The sequence below is a fragment of the Oncorhynchus mykiss genome, chromosome 2 (assembly GCF_057628025.1).
Source record: "Oncorhynchus mykiss isolate SJ-2025 chromosome 2, ASM5762802v1, whole genome shotgun sequence".
NCBI classification, from domain to species: domain Eukaryota; kingdom Metazoa; phylum Chordata; class Actinopteri; order Salmoniformes; family Salmonidae; genus Oncorhynchus; species Oncorhynchus mykiss.
The window spans coordinates 102,909,048-102,927,351 of record NC_143023.1 but is presented as its reverse complement, the minus strand read 5'-3'; the positions used below and the strand labels follow the sequence as shown (position 1 = coordinate 102,927,351).

Below are 18,304 nucleotides of genomic sequence, written 5' to 3'. Positions count from 1 at the left end.
CATTACTACTGTAGACACTACCACTACTATAACCAGTCACTACCATTACTACTGTAGACACTACCACTACTATAACTATAACCAGTCACTACCATTACTACTGTAGACACTACCACTACTATAACTATAACCAGTCACTACCATTACTACTGTAGACACTACCACTACTATAACCAGTCACTACCATTACTACTGTAGACACTACCACTACTATAACCAGTCACTACCATTACTACTGTAGACACTACCACTACTATAACCAGTCACTACCATTACTACTGTAGACACTACCACTACTATAACCAGTCACCACCATTACTATAACCAGTCACTACCATTACTACTGTAGACACTACCACTACTATAACCAGTCACTACCATTACTATAACTATAACCAGTCACTACCATTACTACTGTAGACACTACCACTACTATAACCAGTCACTACCATTACTACTGTAGACACTACCACTACTATAACCAGTCACTACCATTACTACTGTAGTCACTACCACTACTATAACCAGTCACCACCATTACTATAACCAGTCACTACCATTACTACTGTAGACACTACCACTACTATAACTAGTCACTACCACTATTATAACTATAACCAGTCACTACCACTACTATAACCAGTCACTACCATTACTACTGTAGACACTACCACTACTATAACCAGTCACTACCACTACTATAACCAGTCACTACCATTACTACTGTAGACACTACCACTACTATAACCAGTCACTACCATTACTATAACTATAACCAGTCACTACCATTACTACTGTAGACACTACCACTACTATAACCAGTCACTACCATTACTACTGTAGACACTACCACTACTATAACCAGTCACTACCACTACTATAACCAGTCACTACCATTACTACTGTAGACACTACCACTACTATAACCAGTCACTACCATTACTACTGTAGACACTACCACTACTATAACCAGTCACTACCACTACTATAACCAGTCACTACCATTACTACTGTAGACACTACCACTACTATAACCAGTCACTACCACTATTATAACTATAACCAGTCACTACCACTACTATAACCAGTCACTACCATTACTATAACTATAACCAGTCACTACCACTACTATAACCAGTCACTACCATTACTACTGTACACACTACCACTACAATAACTATAACCAGTCACCACCATTACTACTGCAGACACTATCACCACTAAAAGTTAAATCAAAACATACTTTAAAACAAGCTAGCAAGCACACCACATTTTATTCAGGAAATGTACTTTTCCAGTTAAGTTTCGATTACTTTTTCTATCCAGCATCCATTTCTGGAAAACTAAAAATATATGTTTCTTTTGAGTCAATAACACTACAACAGTATTCAAAGCAAAACATTGTTGGGAATGAAACACAATTAGATAATGTATTATTGGGAAAACGATGTTGTCTGACCAATCACTTCCATGTAGAATAATAAGAAACTGTAAAGATATTTTCATTTATCTAGTTGTTGAAGCTCTGGTGTAAATAAGATTGGTTCTAATGGTGATTATTAGCAGTAACACAATGTGGATAGTTGTTGCATGTTTACTTTGCCAAGTAGAACAAGTAATCAACCCTTTTATTAATATACAAATGGGTTGTTTGATTCTCGAAAGTCACACTTTATATAAACACAATGGCTTTTCTATTTTATTGATTGATAATATTCATATTTATATCGTTGTTAATCACCATTTTTTTCTTACAGATTTCCAATAATTTTAAGTAGATTGTATGAACATATACAACAACAATATTGTGGCGTTTTTTCATTTGACAATCAATCCTAACTTATCTGGAATGCATTGTTTTAACTTAATTCACTTTGTTAAATGTGTAAGAAATATATATTTTACTGGAATGCATTGTAACTTTCTAGAATGAATTGTTTTGCGTCATAACTTTGTTAAATGTGTAAGACATATATTTTATGATGTAGCATTTTGTAATTTTATATTTAATCCATTTCGATCTGGTCAAAATGTTTTGATTATAAAATGGAATATGAACTATTCTTAGAGTGTATTTATTATTGTCCTTTTTAATAAACCGCCACATTTACAGATATGAACATTGTAGATGATCGTTTGACTTTATCTAGTTGGTGTTAAAGTTAAGACAGACAAAATAATGTATTATCTTTTCACACCTTCATGTAACATAATGTAGGCCTGTATGATGTGTAACATAATGTAGGCCTGTATGATGTGTGACATCATGTAGGCCTGTATAATGTGTGACATAATGTAGGCCTGTATGATGTGTAACATAATGTAGGCCTGTATGATGTGTAACATAATGTAGGCCTGTATAATGTGTAACATAATGTAGGCCTGTATGATGTGTAACATAATGTAGGCCTGTATAATGTGTAACATAATGTAGGCCTGTATGATGTGTGACATAATGTAGGCCTGTATGATGTGTAACATAATGTAGGCCTGTATGATGTGTGACATAATGTAGGCCTGTATGATGTGTGACATAATGTAGGCCTGTATGATGTGTGACATAATGTAGGCCTGTATGATGTGTAACATAAGTATACCAAACAATAAGAACACCTTCCTAATATTGAGTCCATCCCACCCCACAGTTGTGTCAAGTTGGCTGGATGTCCTTTGGGTGTTGGACCATTCTTGATACACATGGGAGCCTGTTGAGTGTGAAAAACCCAGCAGCATTGCAGTTGTTGATACACTCAATCCAGTGTGCCTGGCACCTACTACCATAACCCGTTCAAAGGCACTTAAATCTTTTGATTTAACCAGGTTAACCTTCTTTAACCTGTCTCCTCCCTTTCATCTACACTGATTGAAGTGGATTTAACAAGTAACATCAATAAGGGATCCTACTGATATCTTCTGACAGTGACACAGCGCCCCCTGTGGACTGACGCTGAACTTTACTACAAAATTAAATTTAACCCGGTTTAAAATTAATGTTGAGGTGGTAGAATTAACTAAATGAAACATGCTCATGGTCTGTTATTTCCATATAGGATATGTAAGTTTAAAAAAAACTGCCCATTATTAAATTTGAGAAATTATTTCATTGATCTTTTATTGTTCTATTGTTGCTACATTCACTTAGCTACTGACTTGTTCTATTGTTGCTATTCACTTAGCTACTGACTTGTTCTATTGTTGCTACATTCACTTAGCTACTGACTTGTTCTATTGTTGCTACATTCACTTAGCTACTGACTTGTTCTATTGTTGCTACATTCACTTAGCTACTGACTTGTTCTATTGTTGCTACATTCACTTAGCTACTGACTTGTTCTATTGTTGCTTCATTCACTTAGCTACTGACTTGTTCTATTGTTGCTACATTCACTTAGCTACTGACTTGTTCTATTGTTGCTACATTCACTTAGCTACTGACTTGTTCTATTGTTGCTTCATTCACTTAGCTACTGACTTGTTCTATTGTTGCTACATTCACTTAGCTACTGACTTGTTCTATTGTTGCTACATTCACTTAGCTACTGACTTGTTCTATTGTTGCTACATTCACTTAGCTACTGACTTGTTCTATTGTTGCTACGTTCACTTAGCTACTGACTTGTTCTATTGTTAGCAACGCTCCCCATCCAACCTGACAGATCTTGAGAGGATCTGCAGAGAAGAATGTGAGAAACTCCCCAAATATAGGTGTGCCAAGTTTGTAGCGTCATACCGGAGAAGACTCAAGGCTGTAATCGCTGCCAAAGTACTGAGTAAAGGGTCTACTTATGTAAATGTCAAATTTCAGTGTTTTATTTGCAATAAATTTGCAAAAATGTCTAAAATCATGTTTTTGCTTTGTCATTATGGGGTATTTATTGTGTGTAGATTAATGACGGGAAAAAACAACATTTAATATATTTAAGAATAAGGCAGTCACGTAACAAAACGTGGAAAAAGTCAAGGGCTGTGAATACTTTCCGAATGCACTGTACATACATACAGTTGAAGTCGGAAGTTTACATACACTAAGTTGACTGTGCCTTTAAACAGCTTGGAAAATCCCAGAAAATGATGTCATGGCTTTAGAAGCTTCTGATAGGCTAATTGACATCATTTGAGTCAATTGGAGGTGTACATGTTGATGTATTTCAAGGCCTACCTTCAAACTCAGTGCCTCTTTGCTTGACATCATGGGAAAATCTAAAGAAATCAGCCAAGAACTCAGGAAAAAAAATTGCGGACCTCCACAAGTCTGATTCATCCTTGGGAGAAATTTCCAAATATCTGTTTGCTGCAGGAGGGACTGGTGCATTTCACAAAATAGATGACATCATGAGAATGGAAAATTCTGTGGATATATTGAAGCAACATCTCAAGACATCAGTCAGGAAGTTGAAGCTTGGTCGCAAATGGGTCTTCCAAATGGACAATGACCCCAAGCATACTTCCAAAGTTGTGGCAAAATGGCTAAAGCACAACAAAGTCAAGGTATTGGAGTGGCCATCACAAAGCCCTGACCTCAATCCTATTTGTGAGCAGAACTGAAAAAAGCGTGTGCGAGCAAGGAGGCCTACAAATATGACTCAGTTACACCAGCTCTGTCTGGAGGAATGGGCCAGAATTCACCCAACTTATTGTGGGAAGCTTGTGGAAGGCTACCCGAAACATTTGACCCAAGTTAAACAAATTAAAGGCAATGCTACCAAATACTAATTGAGTGTATGTTAACTTAGAAATAAATAATTCTTTCTACTATTATTCTGACATTTCACATTCTTAAAATAAAGTGGTGATCCTAACTGACCTAAGACAGGGAATTGTTATGAGTATTAAAATGTCAGGAATTGTGGAAAAACTGAGTTTAAATGTATTTGGCTAAGGTGTATGTAAACTTCCAACTTCAACTGTACCTATACCTACTGTAGGTCAAGGCCCTGTTGCATAAAACATCTTTACTATTTCCCTTAAGGAATAGTTTTCCCTTACCGAAGGGAATTGTTTAAGGGTGTTGCATAGAGCCCCTCATATTTCCTCAGGTAAGGGCATTATTTAAAGATTTTATGGTAGTTTGAAGGCATGTGTAACAGTATTGCTTCCGTCCCCTCGCCCCGGGCTCGAACCAGGGACCCTCTGCACACATCAACAACTGACACCCACGAAGCATCGTTACAACTACTTCAAGGTCTCAGAGCGAGTGACGTCACCGATTGAAACGTTATTAGCGCGCACCACGCCAACTAGCTAGCCATTTCACATCGGTTACACATGTATGGCAGAAATAGTATCTGGTTACCATGGAGATGGCCACTGACTTAATGTCTCAAATAATGTATTTATTTTGTGGTATAAAATGTTTACATCTACAATAAACCAAGGATAATCAAATTGCTTCAGAAGATAATAAACCATGTTTATTGTAGTTACTTGTTTATTGTATATTCCTTTCTAGCAAGTCAAGCTAGCTTACAGAGAGTAGTCAGCTAGCTAGCTTTGTAGCCACGGATTGTGCACTTTCCATTGTTTAGCTAAGAAGCTAGCTACCTAGCTGGTGGTTGTTTTTCTATTGAAACCAGGGCACCTCCACAAATGGGGTTTACATTGATATCCATACTGAATGAAGCGGTTAAGGGACCTCATGGGCACCCATAACTTTTTCACTTAATTTATGAAGGAAATTCAAGTTAAAATGTTTTGTGCAACTGACTTAAAGTGAAGGAAATTGTAAGGGAAACGATGAGGTGATGAATAATTTTGTTTTATGGTTGACTAAGTCAGTTGCACAAAATGTTTTAAGGTGAATTTGTGCAGGAGAATGTTTTCCTCTGCCCTGGTTACAAAAGGGAAAACATCAACCAGCTAGCTAGATGTATAGCTAGCTAACAATAGCTACCTAGTGAAACAATGGAAGGAGCAAAATCAATGGCTACGAAACTAGCTGCTCTGTAAGTTAGCTTGATGTGCTAGAAAGTAATAGAAACCAATTGAGATTAAAAGTAGAGAATTTTTAAAATTATCTTATGAATCAACTTGTTTCTCCTGTCTTGAATGTAGAAGTTCAATTTTGTGATCTCCCAAAAATAAATGCTCTTTGATAAAATGTTCAGGTCATCTCCATGGTAACAAGAGGTTTTCTGCTTTACATGACTTTAAACTAGCATAAAACCCCTTAAGTCTGCCCCTTAACAGGGGCTCTATGAAACGCCACTTAACACTTCCCTTAGGTAAGGGGAAATGATTCCTTAAACACTTCAGATGTTTTATGCAACCAGGCTCAGGCCCCAAGTGAAACTACGTTGCTGGCCTCCACTTTATTGTCCATTAACTTACAGCGAATGGAAATGTGTCTTTATGCTCACAACCCAATCCCCCGAGACACACCCTGATGGCCTGGGTCAATGCAGCGTCCCTGAACCAATCTATTATTTCTGGGCAAGTTGAGTGATGATGAACAAGTACATTTAAATGGCACCATGTGTTCTCTACTAGTAGGTTGAGACCCCGACTGAATTCCATTTAAATGGCACCATGTGTTCTCTACTAGTAGGTTGAGACCCAGACTGAATTCCCTTTAAATGGAACCATGTGTTCTCTACTAGTAGGTTGAGACCCCGAATGAATTCCATTTAAATGGCACCATGTGTTCTCTACTAGTATGTTGAGACCCCGACCGAATTCCATTTAAATGGCACCATGTGTTCTCTACTAGTAGGTTGAGACCCCGACTGAATTCCATTTATTTTTTTTACAATTTGGAAATTGATCCACGGGCCTACAAAAGGTGGGCTGCCAGTTGCCCATGCCTGAAGTACATGATCAGATACATTTCAATTTTTTTTTTTTTAAAGGACACTTCAGTAGCACCTGACAAATGTCAACCATAATCAAATCAGAACCATTGATAAAGTTCTAGAAAAATGTAATAATATTAAAGTAGCCTAGTGGTCACTACCCAGAGAGTTGTCGTACGAATCCCAGTATCAGATGGGAAAATCTGGTGCAGTGAACTGGCAACTGGAGGGTTGCTGGCATCATCCTAGACACCGTCCCCTGCCGTTGTGCCAATGACCAAGGCACTAACCACCTACAATTTTTTTCAGGGACTGCGGCACTGCAGATGACTAATTGCCTCCAGTCCATCAGGGTGTGTCTTGGGGGATTGGGTTGCGAGCATAAAGACAATTCCATTCTCTGAGTTAATGGACAATAAAGCACTGGAAGTGATGTTCTGTATGTGTGAGTATGTGTGTTTATAAGACGTATTGAGTTATATACTATATTAAAACACAAGATATTGACAGACGGTTTAAATAATTTAGCAGTAATCTGTTTAATAATTATATCTATTCAGTCCACAAAGGGTCATCCTCAGAGCTTACAGTCACTGACAAACTGGAATTAAAAGGGTCAAAGGTCAATTATTGTCACTCTCTTTGGGTTTGGTCTTCCGTTGCTTTTCCATGTCTTTGAGTTTGGAGTCCAGCTTCCTGTGTAGATAGGCCTTCTTGTTAGGATCTACAGACTTGTCCTTGTGTCCACTACCAGCATACAGAACCCCTTCTTTACTGATCCTCATCCTGGCATTGGCCCTGGCTTGATCTCCACACCCATGGACCTGGAGGAGTTACAACACAGTCACAGAGTCGTAGCAACACAGTCACAGAGTCGTCGCAACACAGTCACAGAGTCGTCGCAACACAGTCACAGAGTCGTCGCAACACAGTCACAGAGTCGTCGCAACACAGTCACAGAGTCGTCGCAACACAGTCACAGAGTCGTCGCTACACAGTCACAGAGTCATGGCAACACAGTCACAGAGTCGTCGCAACACAGTCACAGAGTCATGGCAACACAGTCACAGAGTCATGGCAACACAGTCACAGAGTCATGGCAACACAGTCACAGAGTTATGGCAACACAGTCACAGAGTCATGGCAACACAGTCACAGAGTCATGGCAACACAGTCACAGAGTCATGGCAACACAGTCACAGAGTCATGGCAACACAGTCACAGAGTCATGGCAACACAGTCACAGAGTCATGGCAACACAGTCACAGAGTCATGGCAACACAGTCACAGAGTCGTCGCAACACAGTCACAGAGTCGTCGCAACACAGTCACAGAGTCGTCGCAACACAGTCACAGAGTCATGGCAACACAGTCACAGAGTCATGGCAACACAGTCACAGAGTCATGGCAACACAGTCAGAGTCATGGCAACACAGTCACAGAGTCATGGCAACACAGTCACAGAGTCATGGCAACACAGTCACAGAGTCGTCGCAACACAGTCACAGAGTCGTCGCAACACAGTCACAGAGTCGTCGCAACACAGTCACAGAGTCATGGCAACACAGTCACAGAGTCATGGCAACACAGTCACAGAGTCGTCGCCACACAGTCACAGAGTCGTCGCCACACAGTCACAGAGTCGTCGCAACACAGTCACAGAGTCGTCGCCACACAGTCACAGAGTCATGGCAACACAGTCACAGAGTCATGGCAACACAGTCACAGAGTCGTCGCCACACAGTCACAGAGTCGTCGCTACACAGTCACAGAGTCATGGCAACACAGTCACAGAGTCGTCGCAACACAGTCACAGAGTCATGGCAACACAGTCACAGAGTCATGGCAACACAGTCACAGAGTCATGGCAACACAGTCACAGAGTTATGGCAACACAGTCACAGAGTCATGGCAACACAGTCACAGAGTCATGGCAACACAGTCACAGAGTCATGGCAACACAGTCACAGAGTCATGGCAACACAGTCACAGAGTCATGGCAACACAGTCACAGAGTCGTCGCAACACAGTCACAGAGTCGTCGCAACACAGTCACAGAGTCATGGCAACACAGTCACAGAGTCATGGCAACACAGTCACAGAGTCGTCGCAACACAGTCACAGAGTCATGGCAACACAGTCACAGAGTCATGGCAACACAGTCACAGAGTCGTCGCAACACAGTCACAGAGTCGTCGCAACACAGTCACAGAGTCATGGCAACACAGTCACAGAGTCATGGCAACACAGTCACAAAGACGTCGCAACACAGTCACAGAGTCATGGCAACACAGTCACAGAGTCGTCGCAACACAGTCACAGAGTCGTCGCAACACAGTCACAGAATAACCTTTCCAAAAACGTGAAACTAAATTAAATCAGTCCACTAAATACAAAATATACCTGAAAGTGACCACTGGTAGATGTTACAACAAATGAGTGATGTCAAACGGAAAACAAATGTAACTCGCAGATTTAGTTTAGTGATCTGTCCTTTAAAAGGGGCAGCGCAGTCCAAAACGCCATTTTGCTGTGTTTTATATATATATATTTCCACGCTATAATGTTGGAATAATATTGTGAAAGTTATGATAATGCACTTTTAGTGTAAGAGCTGTTTGAAAAGACTGCCTGGAGGTTCTGGTGACATCACCAGGCGGTATCAGTTAACAGAACAACAAAGAGCTAGTTTTAGAGAGTTTGCCCTCTTCTCTGCCAATAAGAGCTCGTTTTAGAGAGTTTGCCCTCTTCTCTGCCAATAAGAGCTAGTTTTAGAGAGTTTGCCCTCTTCTCTGCCAATAAGAGCTAGTTTCCAGGTTACTATCCCTCCCAGTAGGCTCCTCCAATTAGGCCCCTCTCTCAGCCCACTTCCAGACTGTCCTAGCCAAATTCCTGCTTGAAAATTTGCATTTTGCTAAGAAGACATTGTGTGTCTTTGGGCCATTTTAATTCAAAAACAAAATCACAGTAAGTTACTTAAATTGTTAACCAGAAATGATTTGATAAAAATGGCTGCATTGGACTTACAAGAAAATAGACGTCTTGATTTACTCTGACAGCTAAACATGCAAATGTTTACTATACAGTGGAACATAATACAATGAGGGTAATACAGTCAGAAAATGATTTGATCTAGAAACAATGTGTCTTACCTCAGGTATGTGGTGACCGAGGCAGTATTGTCTGTTGCAGAACAGACAGAGTTGTCCCAGATGAATTACCAACGTTTTACACTTGACAAAACTACAGACGCGTTCTGCCTTCACCACAGCATCTATTAGGGTGTCAAAATCATCAGCCGCCGTCGCAGCCGCAGCGATCTCACAGGCCCCCGCTTTGGTCTTTTTGGTCTTTCCTAGAGGAGAGAAACAGATACTGTACCAGTCAAAAGTTTGTAGAATAATTTGTTTGTAGAATAATAGTAAAGGCATCAAAACTATGAAATAACACATATGGAATCATGTAGTAACCCCCAATTTTTTTTATATTTGATATTCTTCAAAGTAGCCACCCTTTGCCTTGATGACAGCTTTGCACACTCTTTGCATTCTCTCAACCAGCTTCACCTGGAATGCTTTTCCAACAGTCTTGAAGGAGTTCCCACATATGCTGAGCACTTCTTGGCTGCTTTTCCTTCACTCTGCGGTCAAACTGTAACGGTTTTGACTTGAGGTTATTGTTTATAGGGATGCCAGGTAGGTTGTGCCTACCAGAAAAAATATTGGTTTCTCCTTCTGGTTTGGGAGGGAATGAGTCCCGTCTGATCCATCAAGTCTACACCAACACAAAGGACTCATGTAAAAGTCAGGAGGGAAAAACACTTTTCATAAACTCTTAAAACATTGGAAATAACGTCAAACAACTATTCTTTTGCGTGGGTTGTATTACCAACATAAATGATCACAAACGCATAATAATATAACACATAATGAGCTCTGGTTCCTCCAGAAATGTCCTGTACCTCGGGCCTAAAAGTCCAGCCTGGAAAAGGACTTCAGGGAACTCAAGTGACCTTAGTCACACAATGTTTGTCCGTTCATATAAGTGTAGCATAAACCCAGTCTCAATCATACAATCAAAATATCAATTATTTTACCACACAACCATAAAGCGTATAAAATCTTAATAAGTCCTCAACTACATAAATCATCACGGTATACATCACATCAAAACAAATGAAATACCGTACACAAAAAGGTTGTAGTCAGTCGGTCAGTCAGACAATACGCCAACAGATCTCCAGTGGAGAAAGGAAGAACAACGGAGAGGTGCAGTCCCACGGACTAGTGAATGGATCCGATCCTGGGTAAACTTGCTATTAAAGCTTTTAAATGCAAGAAAACAAACGGAGTAAAGAGCTTCGTAACTGAGGGTTGAACACATCCTCATTCGAGTCTCCATCACAATCCCACTTTTGCGCAGCTGAGGCTGGCTATTTAATTGGTAATTAAAGGGGAAGCGTCCTATTGGAGGGAGAGGCACTGAGACGGTTCAGATAAATTCAGAGCTGTTACAGAACTCATCCCAAACCATCTCAATTGGGTTGAGGTCGGGTGATTGTGGAGGCCAGGTCATCTGATGCAGCACTCCATCACTCTCCTCCTTGGTCAAATAGCCCTGACACAGCCTGGAGGTGTGTTGGGTCATTGTCCTGTTGAAAAACAATTGATAGTCCCACTAAGCGCAAACCAGATGGGATGGCGTATTGCTGCAGAATGCTGTGGTAGCCATGCTGGTTAAGTGTGCCTTGAATTCTAAATAAATGACAGACAGTGTCATCCGCAAAGCACCCCCACACCATCCCCCCTCCTCCTCCACAGTGGGAACCACACATGCAGAGATCATCTGTTCACCTACCCTGCGTCTCTCAAAGACACAGACCAAAGGACATATTTCCACCGGTCTAATGTCCATTGCTCGTGTTTCTTGGCCCAAGCAAGTCTCTTCTTATTATTGGTGTCCTTTAGTAGTGGTTTCTTTGCAGCAATTTGACCATGAAGGCCTGATTCACACAGTCTCCTCTGAACAGTTGATGTTGAGATGTGTCTGTTACTGGAACTGACTGAAACATTTATTTGGGCTGCAATTTCTGAGGCTGGTAACTCCAATGAACTTATCCTCTGCAGCAGAGGTAACTCTGGGTCTTCCTTTCCTGTGGCGGTCCTCATGAGAGCCAGTATCATCATAGCGCTTGATGGCTTTTGCGACTGCACTTGAAGGAACTTTCAAAGTTCTTGAAATGTTCTGTAATGACTGACTTCATGTAATGAAGTGAAAGTAATGATGGAATGTAATTTCTCTTTGCTTATTTGAGCTGTTCTTGCCATAATATGGACTTGGACTTTTACCAAATAGGGCTGTCTTCTGTATACCCCCCCTACCTTGTCACAACACAACTGATTGGCTTAAACACATTAACCTCTTGAGGTATAGGGGGCAGCATTTTCATTTTTGGATAAATAACGTGCCCAATTTCAACTTCCTGCTACTCATGCCAGGAATATAAGATATGCATATTATTAGTAGATGTGGATAGAAAACACTCTGAAGTTTCTAAAACGGTTTGAATCATGTCTGTGAATATAACAGAACTTATGTAGCAGGCAAAACCCAGAGGACTAACTGTTCAGATTATTAATTTTTTGCCTCTGACTGTTCCCTGAGTTGTCATTGCCATGGGATATTTCATAGGAACCTATTTTCAGTTCCTACCGCTTCCACTGGATGTCACCAGTCTTTAGAATTTGGTTGAGGTTATTCCTTTGTGCAACGAAGAAGAAGCACATCCAGGAACAACGTTACACTATTGAGAGTTGCGCAAGATGTAAAAAGGAGCATGGTTTGTCTACTTCCTGTATTAAAAACAGATCGCCCCATCTACAATTTGATCGATTATTAACGAACCTCTTGAAGCTAGGGGGCACTATTTTCATTTTTGGAAAAATAACATGCCCAAAGTAAACGGCCTATTTCTCAGGACCAGATGCTAGACTATGCATATAATTGACAGTTTAGGATAGAAAACACTAATGTTTACAAAACTGTAAAAATATTGTCTGTGAGTATAACAGAACTGATATTGGCAGGCGAAAGCCTAAGAAAAAATCCAATCAGGAAGTGACTCATGTTTGAAACCGTTGTGTTCCTATGCACCCCTATTGGCCATTGAAAGGGATATCAACCAGATTCCTTTTTCTACGTATTCCCTAAGGTGTCTACAGCATTTTGACGTAGTTTCACGCCTTTATGTTGAAGAATGAGCGTAAACGACTACATTGTGTAAGTGGCCAGCTGAGGGCTCTCAGAGTCATTCTTGCGTAAAAGACAGAGGTAGTCATTGTTCCTCTCGCTCCTACTGAAAAGCCAATTGTCCCGGTTGATATATTATCGAATAGATATTTGAAAACACCTTGAGGATTGATTATAAAAACGTTTGCCATGTTTCTGTCGATATTATGAATATAATTTGGATTTTTTTTTCGGCGTTGGTGTGACCGCTATTTCCGGTGGATTTCTCAACATAACGTGACCAACAAACAGAGGTATTTTGGGTATAAAAATAATCTTTATTGAACAAAAGGAACATTTGCTTTTCTGATTTGTGACCAAGCTTCCTGCTCCTAGCTGGACATAATGCTATGCTAGGCTATCGATAAACTTACACAAATGCTTGTCTTGCTTTGGCTGTAAAGCATAATTTCAAAATCTGAGATGACAGGGTGATTAACAAAAGGCTAAGCTGTGTTTCACTAAATTTCACTTGTGATTTCATGAATGTGAATATTTTCTAGTAATATTTTTTTGACCGTTGCGCTATGCTAATTAGTGTAGTTGATGACAATTCTCCCGGATCCAAGAGGTAAAAAATACCTAAAGTTACAAAAGTAGTTTGAAATATTTTGGCAAAGTTTATAGGCAACTTTTGAAATATTTTGTAGTGACGTTGCGTTTTTTAAATGGACATTTGGATATAATTAACGGAATTAATCGAACAAAAGGACCAATTGTGATGTTTATGGGACATATTGGAGTGCTAACAAAAGAAGCTTGTCAAAGGTAAGGCATGATATATATTTTATTTCTGCATTTTGTGTAGCGCCTGCAGGGTTTAAATATACTACTCTCTTTGTTGACATTGTGCTATCATCAGATAATAGCTTCTTATGCTTTCGCCGAAAAGCTTTTTAAAATCTGATATGTTGGCTGGATTCACAACGAGTGTAGCTTTAATTGAGTATCTTGCATGTGTGATTTAATGAAAGTTGGATTTTTATATAATTTTTTAATTTGCCGCGCTGCATTTTCTCTGTTTTTTTCCCAAGTGGGACGCAACCGTCCCCTATACCATAAGAAGTTAAGGAAAGAAACTCTACAAATGAACTTTTAACAAGGCACACCTGTTAACTGAAATGCATTCCAGGTGACTACCTCATGAAGCTGGTTGAGAGAATGCCAAGAGTGTGTAGAAATGTCATCCAGGCAAAGGGTGGCTACTTTGAAGAATCTCAAATATATTTTTGTTTAGCACTTTTTTGGTTACTACATGATTCCATATGTGTTATTTAATAACTTTGATGTTTTCACTATTATTCTACAAGTTAAATAAATAGTCACAATAAAGAAAAACCCTTGAATGAGTAGCTGTGTCCAAACTTTTGTCTGGTACTGTATATCGGCGGATCAAAAATAAAAAACAGGCAATTAGAGTGAGCTGTTGATCATAAAGGAATACGGTTTTAATCATCATTTTTGACTGCTAATTTGATCATTTTTTACACTAACCTTTTGCCTTGGTCTTCTTAGCAGTCTGAGTCTGTCCTCCTGTACGGATGGTATCTAGATGCTTCTCCTGCTCCATCTTCTGCTCCCTCTTCTTCTGCTCCCGTCTCATTCGTTCCAGATGTAAAGTCTTGAGATCTGCTGCCGGTTGCCCTACAGGAGGCCCTGTAACACTCTCTTCCTCCCGGACGGCTGCCGGTTGCCCTACAGGAGGCCCTGTAACACTCTCTTCCTCCCGGACGGCTGATGGTTCTTGGGCTTGTTGCTCCTCTTCTTCCCCAGCCTCGTTAGACCCTGTTGGGGGTCTGGAGACAGTGATGCATCTATCCTTTCCCTCTCCCTGGCTCTCATGGTTCAGGCCCAGCTCCTCTGCAACCTGTTTTACAAATGTAGTTTTTAGTTTTATTTATTTGCAACAGGAAAAACAAAGCACAACATCAAAGTGCAGGTGAGGAACAGAAACACAAGATAGGCTTATGCAAACACCTTGATAATGTACAACTACAAAAATAAACTTTGCTGAAGAAAAAGTGTGTGTTTGTTTGAGCTGTCCAGAATAATTTGAAAATGGTAGCGGTAGAAGTTAGCGTGCTTGCATCAACAACTTAATAAAAACACAAAGTACTATGTACCTGGTGTACGAGCAGGCGGTCGTGGGAGTTGAGGGTCGAGGGAAACCGTAGCTCCGTCTGGTCTGGGTCCTGGAGAAACCACTCCACCTGGTTCTTGATCTCCAGGTATTTTATCTGCGTCAGTCTCTGCTCCTCCTCTGTGGGGGTGGAACGTCTGGCTTGGCTGTGTGTGCTGGGATCTGTGTCATTTCAATCAATGTGAACATGTAAACTTTTGTTTAAATTTCAGTTGTGTGTATATTTCTGTAACACTACCACAGCATTAGATTAAACCTGGAATAAAACAATTTTCAATTGAGATTTTCCATTGAACTTGATTTTTAGTCTAGGACTAAGCTTAATCTGGTTCTGGCAAAACCAGCCTCCCCAAACCGTTAAACTTGTTCTTATTGTTATACCTGAACCTGTCTGGGGCTCTCCTCCCTGGGTCTTGTTACCCCCAGAGGTCCTCTTGTGTCCTGGCTCCACCTTGCTCCCAGCCTGGCCTCTGCCCTTCTGCTTGTTGGAGGTGGAGCTGCTAGCGGTAGCTTTAGTGTTGTTAGACTTGGTATCTCGGTGGTCTCTGGTGTAGTTCTGGGGCACAATGTCCTGTAGGTAGGGATGGATGATACTTTCAGTTTCGATTTATACCAATTTATTTCTCAGGCTAGTATTGCCCATATGGATAACACTAGTTTTTAGGCTAGCATTGCCTAAATCGATAGATATATTTTAGGCTAGCATTGCCTAAATCGATATATATATTTTAGGCTAGCATTGCCCAAATCGATTGCGATATTTTATAGTTTAATGTCGTAACATTATGACTATAACTACTGTTCCCTCAAGGAGGCAAACGAGGTGCAACATACTATGGGGAGTTGTGCCTGACAAGGCCAATGAAATCCGCGCCTCACTAGAAGCCCTGCCTTCCACAGGTGATAAGTGTGAGGTTCGGATTCATTCCTTCCATTTCAAACCGCTCTTCACCGAGCTCAGGAATAGGTGGTACGGGGCTATACAGGTGTTGTACCACGTTTCCCTCCTTCAGAAAACAGTAGTTATAGTCATAACGTTACGTTCCCTTTCATTCAGTCAGCCTACGTACAACATACTATGGAGAAATATAATCCCGCCTGAAAAGGAACAATTCCTTTACCTTGGCTCAACATTGCTTGCCACTTATATCCATACAGGCTTCTCATGGAGGGCGCCCCCTTGCAGACTGAACGGTAGCAATAACACTCAGAGATAAACCTCTAGCTTTCAGGCCCGTAAGAACCAACTCTCTGGCCTCGCTTGCCAAACCTGCCCGTGTGCCTGGGACAATAGAGGTCCCTGCACAACGGGAGTTAACACGGGTCTACACGTAGGCACTGTGACACAGCCCAAACGTGTCTAAGCAGAGCCGGAACCCGGACACACTCTGTGAGGATAGAAAAGCTCCAGAACCAGAACGCGCTGAGATGGGAGTCAGACAACTCTTTAAACTGGTTCCTTATGAAGCCTAGTGACTGAATACCGGACAGTAGCATGGATGTGTATAATACTACCAATTGCCTGTAATAGCCAGAGGCTCTTGATTACTCTGAGGTGTTTGCTGAACGACACACAATGTTTGCACCAGTCATTCTGGATCTTCGACATGGGAACCACTCGGACTGGACTGCGAGCTTCGGGTGACGGGAGGATCCACTGAGGCCTGGAGAACAGTTAACATAATGACGCTGCAGAAACTCGGAAAGAGCACCACAAATTGCAGCCTGTACCCTGACGTCACTGATCGCATGATCCATGGAGACACCGCGCATGCATGTAATTGGTCGGAGCAGACAGCGAGACTCCAGAGAAGTGCCATCTGGTTCTTCTTCCATTTCCACCACTCTTCACAACCGTGTGTCTGAACATGGAGAAGGACCACACAGGACTACACTCGTGAACACTGTGGAACTCTGTTGAAAAAAAACCCCCAGTGTTTATCTGCCTGGGTTTGCCTAAAGCCTGGCCCACTCTGGGTACCCAGGGAAAGAAAGTTATCATGGAGGTTACCTTACCGACCAGTCATAGGTCCTGGCGACAATGGGAATGGGACAGACAGCTCTGAAAAACAGACCCTCGCTGTTGTAACACACAGGGGTGATTCGTAATTGAATCTTATTCCCAGGAATGAAAAGCGTTGAGCTGGAGACCGCTCATTTGGGGGCTCACATGAACCACAGAGACTGTGTGTGGGCACACTGGTCACTCAGACCTGTGCCAAAGTCCCTCGCCCCGAGGGTTGTCACAGCAAAGTGCTCATGGGGCTGCATTCTGTCAGGACATGTTATTGTTAGACATCGGGGATCCTGTGGAAATGGGCCACAGTCTGGTTCAAGTCAACGGGACAGACGTGAGTTGGGGGATTAGTCAGGAATTTGGGCCGAGGTCAGATGAAGTGAAAAAGAACAGGCATCACTAAAGTCCTGCCTAGCAACAGATATCTATTGGCTGTCCAGATGTGTAAGGAGGAGACTCAGCATAGGAGGAAGGTTTAAATACCAGTGCTTGTGTAAACATGTTTTTGTCTTATGCAGCTGTGTGACCCAGTGGGTGAATAAACTTGGTTTGAGCTTTACTAATCGTACGCAAGTTTTTTTTACTCTGGTTATCTAGAACCTAACACTTCACTCCCTCCAACTCCAGGATCTGAAAATAGGAATGGTCCATATTACTGCCTGGGGCGGCAGGGTAGCCTAGTGGTTAAGAGCGTTGGACTAGTAACCGAAAGGTTGCAAGTTCGAATCCCCGAGCTGACAAGGTACAAATCTGTCGTTCTGCCCCTGAACAGGCAGTTAACCCACTGTTCCTAGGCCGTCATTGAAAATAAGAATTTGTTCTTAACTGACTTGCCTAGTAAAATAAAGGTAAAATAAACTGCCATAATGCAGGGGGAAGCAAGTAAGTAAGAATGGTAGTCGACGTTAGCCAGGAGGCTTTTTAAGCTTAGGCTTTAGAGGCCTTCACAAGACCCGTTCCAAATAGGTCTGGTCGGATCCAGACCCGGTCTGATCCAGAGGGAAGGGAAGCAGCAGAAAAGGACATTTTTAAGCAACCGGAGCTGATCAAGCGTGAGGGAGAAGATCTAGA

At 41.3% G+C, this 18,304-nt stretch overlaps 1 protein-coding gene across 1 annotated transcript in view; it reads right to left on the bottom strand.

Moving 5' to 3' along the window:
• Nucleotides 1–7,308: 7,308 nt before the first annotated feature.
• Nucleotides 7,309–18,304, bottom strand: part of ighmbp2 (immunoglobulin mu DNA binding protein 2) — a 30,218-nt gene continuing 19,222 nt past the window's right edge. The window contains exons 15-19 of the mRNA XM_021578827.3: nt 15,598–15,787; nt 15,200–15,378; nt 14,571–14,943; nt 9,941–10,143; nt 7,309–7,612 (exon numbers count right to left, since the gene is read on the bottom strand). Of these exons, the coding sequence (XP_021434502.3) occupies nt 7,412–7,612; nt 9,941–10,143; nt 14,571–14,943; nt 15,200–15,378; nt 15,598–15,787 (1,146 nt within the window). The 3' untranslated portion in view covers nt 7,309–7,411. The remainder of the gene's footprint in view (nt 7,613–9,940; nt 10,144–14,570; nt 14,944–15,199; nt 15,379–15,597; nt 15,788–18,304) is intronic.